This window comes from Lytechinus variegatus, chromosome 7 (assembly GCF_018143015.1).
Source record: "Lytechinus variegatus isolate NC3 chromosome 7, Lvar_3.0, whole genome shotgun sequence".
In the NCBI taxonomy this organism is placed as follows: Eukaryota; Metazoa; Echinodermata; class Echinoidea; order Temnopleuroida; family Toxopneustidae; genus Lytechinus; species Lytechinus variegatus.
The window spans coordinates 10854261-10870655 of NC_054746.1; the positions used below are offsets into that span (position 1 = coordinate 10854261).

The following is a 16395-nucleotide window of genomic DNA, read 5'->3' on the forward strand; positions in this document are numbered from 1 at the left end:
CGTCTATTTTATTTATGATTAAGTTATGATAAATCATCGCTAAATCTCGGTTTCGTTTTTTCTGGGACGCACTGTATATTTATATTTTCTAGGCAATGTCATTTTATAGCTTCATTTAGAAATGAAAAAAAAAATCAATTCAGGCGGTGGGGTGGTGCGGCGGGGAGGGGGGGGGGGGGGGCGCTCACCACCTTTTTCGATATACCCTATACGGTTTATGTGCTATACCAATAATAAGGTCAAGTGGGTCGGTTCAATGCACCATGTTTATATTTTTGCCGGGTGCTGAAAATGCCGGGTGAAAATAGCACCTGGGTCCTTGTTGATCCAATTCTGACTAACTTGTCGATTCTCTGAGCAGTTTAAACCAGTTTTTGAAATAAATTATTGCTATACTTCAGCCAAAGATCAGGTAGGTGGTTATAGTATCATTATATAGACTTCTGATTAGGTCTACAGGCATATATTCAACTCGAAACGATACGACAGCTTCTATGTCACAGTATTATTGTGCTAATGGATGCACATTCATGTTCACATGTGGGTATTATATCAATACATGTTCCGCCATGTTCCCATACAATCGACCACGGATTTCTTCGCATGCCCGAGACATGGGGATCGAATATATTTTAATGTTTTTTTTTTTAAATATGAACGTCTTATATGAAAACTTGATGGGGACAATAATTTATGTACGCTTACGCGAATAATTTCTACTGGATTTTGTCAATTTGAACAATTAATTTTGTGTGTATTTTGCTGAGTTATACTTATGTTCATTCCATTTCTATCTTGACTGCCGTGTGCCATGGCACTTGTCATATAAATAAATTAATAATAAAAAAAAATAGAAAGATCTGCCTATTCCTATAGATGCACAAGCATGGCCTACATTTATTATACTCTTTTTTTTTATTCACCATGCACACCTGTTTTTGGAGTATTATATTATATGTATTGAGGATTTATTTGTATTGGCATTGCTCACTGTTTATGATATAGGTTTTCCCGTCCAATTTCACCCGAATTGCATTTGAATTAAAGGGATGGCCCAGGCTGGATATAGTAAAATTCACAAAGCAAAATGCTGAAAATTTGATCAGAATCGGATAACAAAATAACGAAGTTTTTGAATTTTAAAGATATGCCATTATTCCGGTGAAACAGTTCTATGCATGTCTTTATAAATATATATTAATTAGGTAGACTGATGATGTCATATCCCCAATTGTTCTTTTGTATTTTGTTATATGAAATTAAGTTTATTAAAACAATTTTAAATAAGAACTAAAACAATTGGATTGACAACTGATTAAGTGCATTAATAATTTATTGCCACAATTTATTTCATCATAATGGAGACACATCATTTACACATTTATAAAAAAGAAACATTTATGATATAATGTAGTAACATAAGAAAAGAGAATGTGGGGTGTGACATAATCAGCCCACCTAATGAATATATTGAAAATGTATATATTCAATTCAAAAACTCTGTTATTTGTTATCCGATTTTGATGAAATTTTCAGCAGTTTGCTCTGTGACTTTCACTCTATTTAGATATGAATATGTTCATCCCGGACTATCCCTTTAAGGGAATGTATGTTCTGGTACAAACGATTTTAATCAACTTTCTAAACACGTGCTTCAATTTCAATTATTTAACATTCATTTGCGTTTTTATCATTCATTTGCCTTTTTTTACAAGAAATTCAATTAAAAAGAAATCAACGATCCAAAAGCACTAACCGAATGGTGGTTCAATTTTGTTCTAAATATACCAATTTGAATTTCATCTACGACACACACATTTGCACTTTAAACGTCCAAATTCAGATAATAATGTCACGTTGTTGACTCTTCGTTACGTCGTTTAAAATCATTTTTTTTTAATTTCCATAACTATTCGTGCCCCCCTTGAGTCCCCTTGAAGCAGTGCCATAATGAGCAATTTTTTTTAGGGTAAGATATGGCGAATCAGGCATAATTCACTTTTAAGAAATATAAATATTTCGACATTACGAAATAAAATTTTGCGATAGATTTTGACGTAACATAAAAAAAAATAATGTCATATTTTTTTCTTTTTATTTATTGATTTTTTTTTTTTTTGGGGGGGGAAATGTGAGCGCCTTTGGGGTCTAATACTTTTTTAATGGGGTAATGTTTCGTGAGTGGTGGTAAACAACTTTTTTCGCGTGCATCTCCTAAAATTCACGGAAAATGCTTCTCTTTAGTTGTGATAACCCATTATCTGGGGAAAAATCGGAAACCCCGTTCCAGGTAGAATGCGGGGTTCTAATTATCAGTTAAAGTTTGATATATCACTAAAATAATCACAAATACATTGGCAATATATTATAGTAATCAGTTCCATTCTATAAAGATTTTTGACGGTAAATATTCGCCGTTGATTTGAAATCGTTCCATAGGGATGGCCAGTGAAGTCACCCCCGTGATCATTGTTCACGGTGGTGCAGGAGACATCGCCGAGGGAAGGGAAGGTGCTGTGTATCCAGGTATCCAGGAAGCCGCCAGAGAGGGGTACAAGATTCTCCAGGATGGGACTGCTTTGGATGCTGTAGAAAGAGCCGTGTGTTGCCTCGAAGACAACCCACAATTCAATGCAGGTATATGCCCAGGGGTGGAGCCAAGGGTGTATAGCAAGGGGAACACACTCTACTATATATATATATAAAAGAAGATAAAGTTTGAAAAATCACCATTATCAACATCATCCAGCGTGGGTCCTTGCCCCTCAATCGCTGCCTTCCCCCTAAATAAAAAGAAAAGAAAAGGGGATGATAGAAATTGAGGAAAAGACTGAAGGCAAACAAATGCTTGAAGTGTAATTAGGCACCAAACCAAAAATATATATCGAAAATCTAAATCTTACAGAATGGGGGAAAATATGAATGTAATTTGGACTTGGACCCTTATGAAATAATGAAAATCCAAATTTTATTGTTCGAAATATTGTAGAGGTGTTGTGGCTCATTGGATAAGTCTTCGGACTTTGAACCACAAGGTCCGGGTTCAAATCCCACCGCAGCGCTAATGTCCTTTGGCAAGGCGTTCATCTACATTTGCCACTCTCAACCCAGGTGTAGTAAATGGGTACCCGGTAGTAAGGAATTCCTTGAATGCTCGTTGCGTGCAAAAGCCGGCTAAAGCCGGGGTAATAATATGCAGCGCTGAGAAACATTTGTATTAAGCGCTATATAAATGTTGCATATTATTATTATTAAATACAAATCTGAATTAGAAATACTCTGAAAATTCTTTTTACCCAATTGATCATGGGCCCGGCAGCAACAGTGTTTTTTTTTTAAAAAAAAACAAGTGCACACCTAGTACCAACAATGCATAAAGCATTTCCATTTATTTGAAAGCAGGATAAAAGACCATTGTAGATTAAATGCCTTGCTCACGGGCATAGGTGCCGCGGCCGGGGATCGAACCCCGGACTTTACATGTACAGCCAGGCGCCTTAGACCACTCGGCCACGGCACCTCCACAGTTACTGTGCAGCGCTCGATCGACGAAGCTCTCTCTATCCCTTAGAATGTTGAGAGCCAAACAGGGTAGCAGCAACCCCCATATGTTATAAGAGGTGTTTACATTTTAATCTGCTAGTTTGATTTTAAACCAGGAATTAAATTATTCTGTTATTTGTTTTTACTTCAATCCAATTTAATTACAATATTTCATTTCTGTCGTAAGTACTAGTATGTGTCATGAAATCAACAAATAAAAGGTGTGTTTATTTATGTATTTATTTTTAATTTTTGTGTCCAGGCTATGGTTCAAAGTTGAATGCTGCTGGGGAATTAGAGATGGATGCCATTGTGATGGAGGGGAAGTCCCTAAAATCAGGTGCTGTATCATGCGTTCGGGACATCAAGAACCCAATCAAATTAGCAAGGACGGTCTTAGAAAAGGTGAGGGGCATGCAGACCGGCGCCATGGTATTTTTATGCGGGTAATCCTTTATGTTTGTATTTGAAATCAATAAAAATAAACTTAAACTTGAAACTTACTACCAAGATGATGTATTTTTTTTAAAGCGATCCAATTGAATAGTAGTGAAATGAAGAGTTACAAATCCTAAAATGCCCACATTTGGCGTCGTTGGGGGGGGGGGGGTAAGTAAATTAAGGGGTTGTTAAGATGGATACATTCTACAGTAAATGTACATGAATTTGATATCACCACTCATAATGATTCATATTGTAATTCGCACGTTTATGATTAATTATTCGAAAAACAGACCAATCTTGAACTAATAAGGCTCCTACTACTCCCACCACACGAGCCCACCCTTTTCCCTGTAGACGAAAATACGGTACTTGCACTTTGGCGACCTTTATAAGGATGAGGATGATTACGTCTTAAAACTGATATTATATTAAAACAAATAAAATATTTCAGGGGCCGGGGGGGGGGTGGTCAGCCTTCATTGTGCTAACTCAATAACAAAAAAATTCTAACATTTTGAAATTGTGTTAATCATGCTCAGGGGCGGGGACTTTCCATTAGGGGGCACATTTTCCCGAGGAAAGTTCAACAAGCCAAAAAAAAGAAAGAAAGAAGAAAGGCTGTCACTAAAAACTGAAGGTCATTTTGTCTCACATAAAATAGAATAAAAACAATGGGGAAAATATTCCTTATGAACGGTAAATTCTAACTAAAAATATTTGCTGTGACTCTCAAAGGGGTAGGGGCACACTTGTATATGAACGACACGTTTACATTAAAAATATTGATTATGACTCTCAAGGGGGGGGGGGGCACGGGCTGGAAATGCCCACCCCCCGGATCCGCCACTGATCGTGCTCTATATTGATTAAACATTTAAAAGTTACATTTATTTCGTCTTTTAAAACTTAGACCGAACATGATTTTCTGATTGGGAAAGGACTTGAGGCTTTTATCGATGAACATGGTTTGACCAGGACTCCTCCTTCAGAGCTAATCTCAGAACGAGCGATCAACTTATTGGAGAGTATGAAGGGAACCGATTACCTCTCAGAAGTAAAACGTGAAGTGTATGTAATATTTATGGTGAAATATCAAGCATTTTTAAAATTACACAAAGAAAACGTACAATTCAAGTATCAAATAACGAACAATAGAAATAGAAATTAACCACTAGAATGCCGGGGAGGGGGGCAAAAATAGCTAACTGAATAAATGTGGCAATAAACCTCCTGCCCCACTTCCAGTGGTTATAAACATACATACATGGATTTGAAATATCAAAATGATACATGCATGAAGTATTAATTTTTTTCGTTCGAGCGTTCTGTTCATTCATTCACTTTTATTCAACTGAGTGCATGTCGAAACGCTCCAGTATGTCCGTGTTAATGCTATTTTGCGATTTTCTAAATTATTGATGTTGTCATATCGCACCACGTACATGAGATCAGTTTTATTTGGTAATTGAAAACAGTCCAACTAAAAATTTGGTTTCCCATGCCACTTACAGTAATATTCAAGAAGACATATAAACAATAAATAAAATTGTCAAAAATAGTTGAAGAATGAATAAAAATTCAGAAAATGAGAACAGAAAAGAGTTTTTTTGTATACTTCCAGTTACATATATAATTAAAGTTTATCGAATTATAATGACAATAGATATTTAAGTGTTTCTCTCCCTTTCACAGTACAAAATATGTAATTAATTATCATCATGACCATGTAAATTTTGAAAGTCGAAGGTGATAACATAATTATAATAAACGATATAATTTGTTGACGGATAACAACCTTCACATAATCCAGCAAATCAAGAAAATTGTTATTATACTCAACTAAGCAGCGTATGATGATGGTTAAAGATTTATCATCGTATAAAATTTCCCCTTTTTTCAAATTTCACAGAAGGAAGCAAACGGAACATGATACTGTGGGGGCGGTTGCCCTTGACAGATTTGGAAACATCGCTTGTGGTACATCTACCGGGGGACTTACTGGTCAACGGGTTGGGAGGGTTGGAGACAGCCCTTTGATTGGTGAGATCTTGATTTATAAGAATTTCATTTGAGACTTATTATCATAATGGAACACCTGCAAAGTTTGGAGTGAAATGCTATGCACCTTGTACCTCGGAACTTTATGGTAACTTTAATTTAAAGAATCATTTGGGTCATTTTTTACCCCTATAAAGTTATATGTAAAAAGCTTTCATCGGATAAAAGAATGTCATGACTTCGGGCGTTGTACATGTTGTAAGAATCATGCTATTTGAATTTAAAAAAAATGAAAAACCTGAAAACATGTTTGGCGTAAGAGTTTAAAAATTAATTTTTAAAAAATCGTCTTTTTTAAATCAGGATGCGGTGCCTACTGTGACAATGCTGTAGGAGGGGTATCAACCACGGGTATCGGTGAAGCTATAATGAGGATCGCAATGGCTGCTCGTATTATACTCTATATGGAACATGGTAAGGAAGTGTACCCCTATATGCCCACTGTCTCCCCACCCCACTCCTCTCCTTCTCTCTGTTACACCCCAAAACAACGGTGTTGATTTATTTGAATCAGCACCGGTTTGGAATCAATCCGATGCTGTTTTAATACTAATTGGTGTTGTATAAATACTTATATCTGGTGTTAGACCAAAACCAAACTGGTGTTGTTTAAGAAAACAGTTTTGAAAAGTATTTTTATATTTCCTCCATGTTTTCAGGAATGACAGGTGAGGCCGCTGCAAAGAAGGCCCTTGAGATGATGAAAGAACGGACCGGTTACAAATCCGGCGCCATTGTCCTCGGTGCAGATGGACAACCATCACCGGTCTTCACTACTTCCGGGTTGCCATGGGCTAGTGTGAAAAATGGGCGAATTTCGTATGGGGTCAGAAAGGGAGATATTTTGGACGGAGGGAGTATGTAAATAGGTTATAAACCACGCAGTATGACAATTGATGTAGGAAACTATTGTTTGTTTTAACATATAGGCGACGGATTTGTAATATTTTTGATCCATCGAGAGAAGGGGGGGTGGGGTGTTCTTTTCCTCGGATCATCACCGATGGTTAAAGCTCCCCAGGAGTAGCTTTGACTTCCAGCATCCATATTTAACTACAAAGATACTTAGATGACTTCGTCGTTTTTAATCATGATTATCGATATTATTACAGCTGTTCTTCTGTTTGGTTAAAGTTAATAATTGATAATTTTTTTGTCATCCATTCTGCTCATGCAAGATGATTACGCTATTCAACATGAGTTTTGGTTTGTCATATTTTCTATGTGCTCACGATGACGACAAGTGATTTTATGTTCAACGATGTATACTTCTGATATATTGTCAAGCTATCTTTGTTATATTTGTGTTATCAAAATACATTGTTATGCAGAGGAAAAATCAATCAATCAAATCATACATGGAAAGGAGTATAGTATACCACAAACATGAGAAAATTACAGGAGCATGATAAAGTATCAGCCTGCATGCTATAGGCGAATGACATAAAAGTATCAACGGTATTATGAGTAAGTGATATTTCAGGTTCTGGTATATGGTAAACTGATACAATACATGAAATATTGATAAGATGCATTAACCGACACAAAATGGGCTTGATAAGATATTAATACGATCTACTCTAGATGTGAACCGACTATTTGGATTAAGGTGAAGGTCATAGTGGAGACGTTTTTACCAGAGATCGTTTATGATCGAATTACAATGATAGGACTAAACAATCAAAGTTTTCGCCAGACCACAAACAAGTTAAAATTGAATTAAGAAATAATCTGAAAGACAGTTATGAAAACATAACAGTGTAAATGAAATTTTATGATAATTCTGACATAATCCTTTGTCAAGGAATGATGACGTTTACTGAGCGTCAATATCAAAACAATTGCAAAACGCATCAAATAGAGCAGCATGCATCTCTGCCTTATTTTTTTTTAAATTATAGCCGACGTAGAAAACTCTCTTTAAAATGAGTACTGGTTTAGTCGACTGAAGGCTAGAACTTAACTTTTTTTAATTGAGGCTTCATTTGGGCTGAAAGCTTTATTGTGTCACTGTTGTTCATGTAATTGTTTTCAAGATATTGTTTCAAAATGACTTACGCCATTTCCTGTTAAATCAGTGCATGGTATTCGTTATTGCAACGATAGGAATTTTATTATGTGAATTATGAACGCTTACAGATGGGTCCTGGTTATCCATTAGTATCGACAACATACATCGCCGATCTATAAGTTTTCGATTTTGAAAAGCCGGACCTAATTTCTGACGATGCTGAGTTTTAGAATTAAATGCCGAATTATAGTAGTTGGTCTCCTTACAGATTTTATATTTGTAATATTATATATCTTATTATACATACTATTGTTCATTACATTTCTTATTCATTTTATACCCATTTGAATTGTCTTTTGTAATTATTTACTGTGTTACATTTTGCTATGCTTAATATCGCACAAGTTTTTATATTATGCTGTAGTCTGATTTCTTTCCCCTTTTTTCCGAGACCCCCCATCAATTTCAAGCTCCAAGCTTAAGAGGGCGGTCTCCCACATTTCGAATGTATTATGTCGATATTCTTTCTGCTCATATTTATCATCTATTAATAGAAAGAAGATCAAATTTTCAAGTAAAGTTATATTTTGATTAGAATAATGTTATATATGTTAATCATTATGTTGTTTGCTTATTGTTATGCAATGTTGAAAATGATCATTCTTGTGTATACTTTTGTTATTGGAATGTGGTGATAAAAATGAATAGAATTATATATTTGTAAAATACAAGGATTGATTGAAAATGAACACAAATAAAAAAGACGGTCTTCGCGAACACAACCCTTTGATACTTTTGTGTATTTACTGCCTTCTGTTTTTTTTTATTGCAAATTTCATTATAATTAATACATTGGGACCGAGATTAACTTATTTAATATAAAGAACAATTTTCTTTAAAAAATGAAAATGATGAAATGTACTAGTATTCAATTACCGTGAACCATTCAAAATGGAATATGATGAGAATTATTTTACATGACAACGGGGAGCTGCTAGCATGTGACGATAGAATATTACAGCTTTGAAAATTCATCATTATCGACCTCTCTCTTTTGTTTACATTCGATGTCTTTGTTTTGTCTTATCTTCATTTTGCTATTATTTATTATTTCATGTTGTATTGCTTTTAAATGGAACCGAATTTATTTTGGAAGAGGAGTGGAACTCCCTTTTGAAATTGATGAAATCTGTCTGTTTTTTTAAATACTGTAACAAATCAGCTGCTCGAAGAGTTATATTGTTTTTTAAGAAAAACGTAGTCCTGAATTTAAAAGCACTTTTTAGTTTTATTTTATTACAAACAAAGATTGTGTATTTCACTTGGCCTAAATAAATTTAACGAACTGATAATGAAAAATCCATAATTTATTGTTCGAAATAGACATGAAATGAAATACTCCGAAAATTTGCTTTGCCCAATTGATCCTGGGCCCGGCAGCCACCGTGCAGCGCCAGATTGACGAGGCTCTATCCCTTTAATTGTTGAACACCAAACAGGGTAGCAGCAACTCCCATCTTTTAACGTCTTTTGGTCTGACGCGGCCGGGGTTTGAACCCCCGACCTCCCGGTTGTGAGACGGACGCTCTACCAACTGAGCCAACACACCGGATAGAAACGCGAGCTGATTACCATTTAAAGGACAAGTCCACCCCAACATAATGTTGATTTGAATAAAGAGAGATAAATCCAACAAAGATAACACTGACAATTTTATCCAAATCGGATGTAAAATAAGAAAGTTATGACATTTTGGAGTTCGCTTGATTTTACCAAATAATGCACATTCTGGTATGTAAGTGAGGAAACTGATGACATCACTCACTATTTCTTTTGTATTTATTATATTGAATATGAAATATTTAAATTGTCCTGTGAAACAAAGTTTTATTTCTCCCCTGAACAAGTGGCATTACCATTGTCTAACATTTTATGGTGCAGTCCAGTTGGTCCTTATTTTCAAATCGTTAAAAATTGAAATATTGTATAATTCAAACAATAAAGATAAAAATAAAATCGTGATTGAGGGACGTCATCAATTCTATCGTCATATTTTTCTTTATTATCATTATTGTTATTACTATATTATTATTATAATTATTATTATTTTTTTTTTTGGGGGGGCTAAATATTATGCATATAACTGTTCTGTGAAAAATAAGCGAAACTTGAAAATGTCATAACATTCTTATTTATGAAAAAGGATGCGTATATCGTAGGCCTTTATCCAGGCAAGGGCCGCAGAAACGTTTTGTTTGTGGGGGGGGGGGTAACCATGCAAAAGGAAAAAAGCCTAGGGTGATCAATGGAGACATTCGACGCGGTATATCATTATATTGATTATTTTACAGCTAACCTCGATATGCATTTGATGGGGGGGGGGGGGGTCCAACTCCCACACCGACTACAGCTATACTTTCCATCGCTGTCGGGGTTTAAAGGAGGTTTCAGTGGTATAGAATCATGCAGTCAACAGTATGAGAACTCTTTGCCCTATAATCTTTTTTTTTTATCTTTCTCTTTCATTTATCCGTCCTGGGATTCGAACTTCATTTTCTTTATATTCTTCTCATTTCCTTCCACGTCTCTATCTTTTTGTCGTCGGAGTCAGGGACGGCTCTCTCCGATATGCCTTTTACGGGGAAATCGGCTAAAGCTATACTGATTGACAAACCATGGGTCAAGGCATGGGGGGGGGGACAGCAAAGTTTTTGACCGTGTCATAATATAAGGATATTATCTCACTAATAAAATAAAGTATGGGCTGAACGTTTTTGACCCTAAACAGGGATATTTTAAGGACTATTTTTCAGGAATTTATGAAGAGCATACATAACTCACCTTAATCATCTAATGCGAGCCCCAAGCGCGAGCTATCTTTATATTTGAAGAATTGATAATTTTCATTATACATACCCCATTAATATTACGGGCGCGAAGCGCGAACTGATTTTTTCAAGCATTCAGACCCGAAGAGGGGCATTCTATGGCTTGTTGGTAAAATTCATTAAGACCATACATTATTTACAAACCAAAATGCGAGCGCGAAGCGCGAGATTATTTTTTTGATATGCAGACCAGAAAAAAGGGTTATGAGTTTATTGTGAGCAGACATATCTCACCAATTTTCTAAAGCGAACCTAATGTTTTATATTCAGACCTTAAAAGGGGGCAATCACTTTTTGTAGTCACTGCATTATCATAAAATGATGTAAGGTCGAAGTGCGAGGTAATATATCAGGTGTTTATTGACTTGAAAGCGGAATGTTTTAGTACCATTTAATCCCATTGAACTTGATTATTTATCTCATTAAACAGACAGTGCAGGTGAAAAGATCATTTTGTTTGTTAATTTCCCCCTGGCCTGACGCCCACCCTGCCCTACCACAGCGACGAGGTGCCATGAAATGGAGTCATGCACAGGAAAGGAACATGGTAAACAACGGGCCACTTATCAAATGAATGCAAGCCCTCTTATATGAAATAGCAAATATTATTGCCATTTTAGGGAGGGTGAGATGCAGTAGCGTACCTAGGATTTTCAACAGGGAGGGGGGGATCGTCCGCTCAAAAATTTGTCAAGCCGAAAAAAAAGGTCTTCAACAGGATATAAAGGACATTTTACACCAGAAAAAAAAATGACAAGCAAAAAAAAAAAGGCCTTCAACTTCGTCAGGTAGTGAAAGCACCATTTTGATGTTGACCGGGGCGCCGATTTGATGTTCGAACTAGGGTGCGCCGAATCGGTGTTCGAATTAGGGGGCGCCAAATTGATGTTCGAAGTAGGGGGAGGGGGCGAATTGATGTTCGAGCTAAAGGCTCTGAATTGATGTTTGAATTAGTAGGGGGAGGGGCACCGAAACGATGTTGGTACTAGGGGGCGCCGAATATGATGCCAAATTGGTGTTCAAACTATAGGTGCATGGCAAATTGATGTTTTAATTACGGCCGAGGCATCAAATTAATGTTTGTAATATAGGGCGCGGTGAATTGATGTCCAAACTAAGGGACGAGCCATTGATGTTCAAACTCGGGGGCGCCGAATTGATGTTCGAACAAGCTGGGGGCCAAATTGATGTTTAACTATATAGGGGCTCCAAATTAATGTTTGAACCATGGGCGGCGGAGTAGAGGATTATCTTTTGTGTTTGGGGGGACGCAACAATAGATATCCCCCATGAAAAAAAAAATCATTTGCTCTGCCGTCCATGATGGGACCTATTATGGCCATGTATGTGCATATGCCATTCTGGGTTGGATTATGATCCATAGCTAAAGGGAATATGGGCATGAATAGCTGGTACGTCCAGCTGTACGATACAGGATTTTCATTCTTGCCATCACTCATTAACAGACCAGTTCGTAGTTACTTCATGGACAATTTTGGTCAAATGACCTTTCATTTCTTTCATCATGATAGGCAGATTTCAAAGCAAGATATTACGTAAGCTTGCCTTACATAGCAGGATGAAGAAATGGAATTGACCATAGAATAGCACACAAATGAACACTTATTGAAGGCATTTGTTGCATTCCTACTTTGAATGCATATCTTAGCATGTTGCACAATGTACTTTGCAAACTGTGAAATACCAGTCGTTCGTGGAAGCATTGTTGTTTTTTGTGGATATAAATGAAAACGACAATTCAAAAGAATATATGAATAATCAAGACATCAAAGTTGGTGCTCATCTCATTAGATTTTAAAGCACCATGTCATTTTAGTACAAATGACCTTCTTCTGATCATGCGTAGAATCTTTTGATCATGCGCAGAAAGTAACTACGAGCTGGCTTACTTCACTGGTACCCCCGGGGGGGGGGGGGCACTTACATTGACGAGTGGATACCATGCGAGACCAAAAAAACACGTAAAAAGGATGTCCTTTTCACGATAGGGCACGTTACGTACGTAACGTGATAAGGGTGTCAAAAACACAAAAATCATGAAAAAGGGTATCTATTTCGCTAGGAAAATTACGTGTTTAGGGTCGAATTTGCGGGGATGATAAAACAAAATTAAAATGTTTTATAAAGGATGTCCTTTTTGCCCCAACACTACGTGTTTAGAGTCCTATTTGCGCGAGGTGTAGAAGGTGGGGTCGTACTAAACCAAATAAGGTAAAGCCGAAGAACCCGTAACAATAAAACATTCCTGTACTTGTTTAGGGGTTCATTTCAGGGAATATTTGCCAAGAGTATCGTTTTGTTTCCAATACTTGTTAAGGGTAGGGTTTCAAAACAATACTTGTTAAGGGGTGCATTTTCAGAATATGGAAATTACGTGTTAAGGGTGCTTTTCGAGACCCCATGGTCGCGCATGGTATCCACTCGTGAATGGAAGTGCCCCCCCCCCCGGGCTGGTACCCTTTGTAACGAGGAATTATGTTAAAATTTCTTTTGATTGTCTAAATAAAACTGAATAAAGAGACTCCAGAGCCAGCTATTTGACTCTGAATTTATACACCACCTATAGAACACTTAGGTCGGCCGCAGGCGAGTAGCCGGGGGTCTTTGGCGGCGTTCGCCCCCCAAAAAAGCCCGCCCGCCCCCCAAAAAAGAAAAAAAGGGAGGAGAAAAAGAAAAAGCTAAGAGAGAAAAGGGTATAGGTTTATTGTTTTTTCTTTTCTTTCTTTTTTGTCAAAATAATAGAAACCAAAACCAGAAGTTCTTCTCTCTCTTCACAATTTTGCTTCCGTGCTCCGCGCGGGAAAAATTAATATCAAAATTGCCTTTCCCCATTGTTTCCCCACACCTCTTTTTTACTCGGTCTTTACTCTTTCCGGCTTTAGGAATCGTATATTTTTGCCAGCTTCATAAAGTAAACATGAGTGTAAGAACTATGAAAAGTATTTTTTTAATTGCATTGACACTTGCATTGTTAATGAATATGTAATGTTTGATTCTTACTTTATTCTTTGTCTGAGATGCAACCACATTTCCCGCTTTTCTACACGCACAGAGAACTTTAAGTTTAAGCGTCTATTAAGAACTGTACTACCATTATTATTTATGCATATTTATGCTTAACCAAAGCCCTTTGCTGAAAACCTTGCAATTAGCTGAAACTTCATGACTACATAAAACATACTGCTTCAGTAAAACCTAATGTATAAACAAATATTATTCGTAAACAAAAACCTCATGCTCAAAACCTTATCCTAAAAAATCCTGTGATAAAACTTTATGCATTAACGAAAAACCTTGGCTTAAAAACCTTATACTTGACCGAGCCTTGTGCTAAAAGACCTTAAACTTGACCAAAAACATATGCTAAAAACTTTATCATTGCCCAAAACATTGTCTAAAAACCTTATACTTGACCACAACCTTATGTTAAAAGCATTATGCTTGACCAAAACCCTATGCTAAAAACCTTATCCTTGACCAAGACATTGTGCAATAACATCATGCTTGACCAAACCTTCAGCTCACAAACCTTATATTTCACCCAAACTTGATGCTAAAAAAACCTTGTGCCCAACCAAAGCCTTATGCTTGACTAAAGACTTATGGTTAAAAATCTTACACTAAACCAAAACATTATGCCTAACCCAAACTTGATGCTAAAAACATTGTGCCCGACCAACCTTATGCTTAAAAACCTTATACTTAACCAAAACCTTATGCTTAAAAACCTTATACTTAACCAAAACCTTATGCTTAAAAACCTTATGCTTAACCAAAACCTTATGCTTAAAAACCTTATACTTAACCAAAACCTTATGCTTAAAAACCTTATACTTAACCAAAACCTTATGCTTAAAAACCTTATACTTAACCAAAACCTTATGCTTAAAAACCTTATACTTAACCAAAACCTTATGCTTAAAAACCTTATACTTAACCAAAACCTTATGCTTAAAAACCTTATACTTAACCAAAACCTTATGCTTAAAAACCTTATACTTAACCAAAACCTTATGCTTAAACCTTTTGCTTGACCACAACCTTGTGCCCGAAAACCCTTGTAACCAAAACCTTATGGTTAAAAACTTATGCTTGACCAAAACCTTACGCTCAAAAAGCTTATATTCGACCAAAACTATATGCTAAAAATACATAATGCCTGACCAAAACCTTATACTTAAAAACCTCTTGCTTGACTTAAATCCTTCTTCTTAACTTAACCTATTGCTTAAACAATGTATGCTTAATCAAAACCTTATGCTTACATCCTTATGCTCAAATCATTTTGCTAGACCAAAACCTTGATGCCAGAAAACCTTGTAACCAAAACCTTATGCTTAAAAAACTAATGCTTGACCAAACCTTACACTAAAAAACCTTGTCCCCGAAAACCCTTGTAACCAAAACCTTATGCTTAAAAACTTATGCTTGACCAAAACCTTACGCTCAAAAAGCTTATATTCGACCAAAACTATATGCTAAAAATACATAATGCCTAACCAAAACCTTATGCTTAAAAACCTCTTGCTTGACTTAAATCTTTCTTCTTAACTTAACCTATTGCTTAAACAACGTATGCTTAATCAAAACCTTATGCTTAAATCCTTATGCTCAAAACATTTTGCTTGACCAAAACCTTGATGCCAGAAAACCTTGTAACCAAAACCTTATGCTTAAAAAGCTAATGCTTGACCAAACCTTACGCTAAAAAACCTCATATTCAACCAAAACTTTATGCTAAAAAACCTTATGCCCAACCAAAACCTTTTGCTTATAAACCTCTTGCTTAAAACCTTGTGCTTAAATCCTTCTACTTAACTTACCAAAACCTATTGCTTACACACCGTATGCTTAAAATCTTAAACTTCCCTAAAAACTTATGCTTAAAAATCCTTTAAAAACAAGACCTTTTCAGCTTAAGCGCTTAAAACCCTTAGGCGGTGTTCTAAAAGCTCAATTAGCATTTGGTATTCTGAAAGTGATCCTTTCCTTATTTGGCAAGGGTGAGTTGCGCGCACTTGCAATAGAACGCGTTATGACCTCCCGAAGACTTAATTGAGCAGTTACGAGACTTTTGGTTTTCTTAAAAGTCTCGTAGCGAACAATTAGCGGACTTTCCCATGAGGAAAGATAATGATGAAAAAAAAGGTCCATTAAGTTTCATAATCTCAAAAGCTGGCTTCTTTTCCGTTGTATTCTACGGCGAACCCTCTGAGCGTGTCATTGTCCATTTGTCTCTAACACGGGTGAGTGCTCTTGCCATTCAAGACGCCAGCGTGACCTTTTGCGGCGAAAACGGACGCGGTCGCTTTTATCAGTCAGTCTGCAAGCCCCTGTTTTAATGAGCAAATGAGCAAAATTTATCAGTCCAAGTCCTCTCGTGGCTGAATTCAAATCCCTACAAAATCTCGTGAACTGTGAGACTTTTTA

General features: G+C 36.4%; 1 protein-coding gene across 1 annotated transcript; it reads left to right on the forward strand.

Annotated features, from left to right (window-relative positions):
• Positions 1 to 240: 240 nt before the first annotated feature.
• Positions 241 to 8034, forward strand: LOC121418052 (isoaspartyl peptidase/L-asparaginase-like). The gene is made up of 7 exons (XM_041611756.1): positions 241 to 412; positions 2440 to 2637; positions 3806 to 3948; positions 4898 to 5055; positions 5897 to 6027; positions 6349 to 6459; positions 6705 to 8034. Exons 2-7 carry the CDS (start codon positions 2442 to 2444, stop codon positions 6908 to 6910), a joined length of 945 nt encoding a protein of 314 aa, XP_041467690.1. The 5' UTR covers positions 241 to 412; positions 2440 to 2441; the 3' UTR covers positions 6911 to 8034.
• Positions 8035 to 16395: the final 8361 nt, after the last annotated feature.

What these genes read in the sequence shown, in the direction of transcription:
- LOC121418052 (XM_041611756.1), top strand. Translation starts at nt 2,442, where the DNA reads ATGGCCAGTGAAGTCACCCCCGTGATCATTGTTCACGGTGGTGCAGGA. An exon ending in CAAGGACGGTCTTAGAAAAG is followed by an intron (nt 3,949 to 4,897) that starts GTGAGGGGCATG and finishes TTTAAAACTTAG; the next exon opens with ACCGAACATGATTTTCTGAT. An exon ending in TCAGAAGTAAAACGTGAAGT is followed by an intron (nt 5,056 to 5,896) that starts GTATGTAATATT and finishes CAAATTTCACAG; the next exon opens with AAGGAAGCAAACGGAACATG.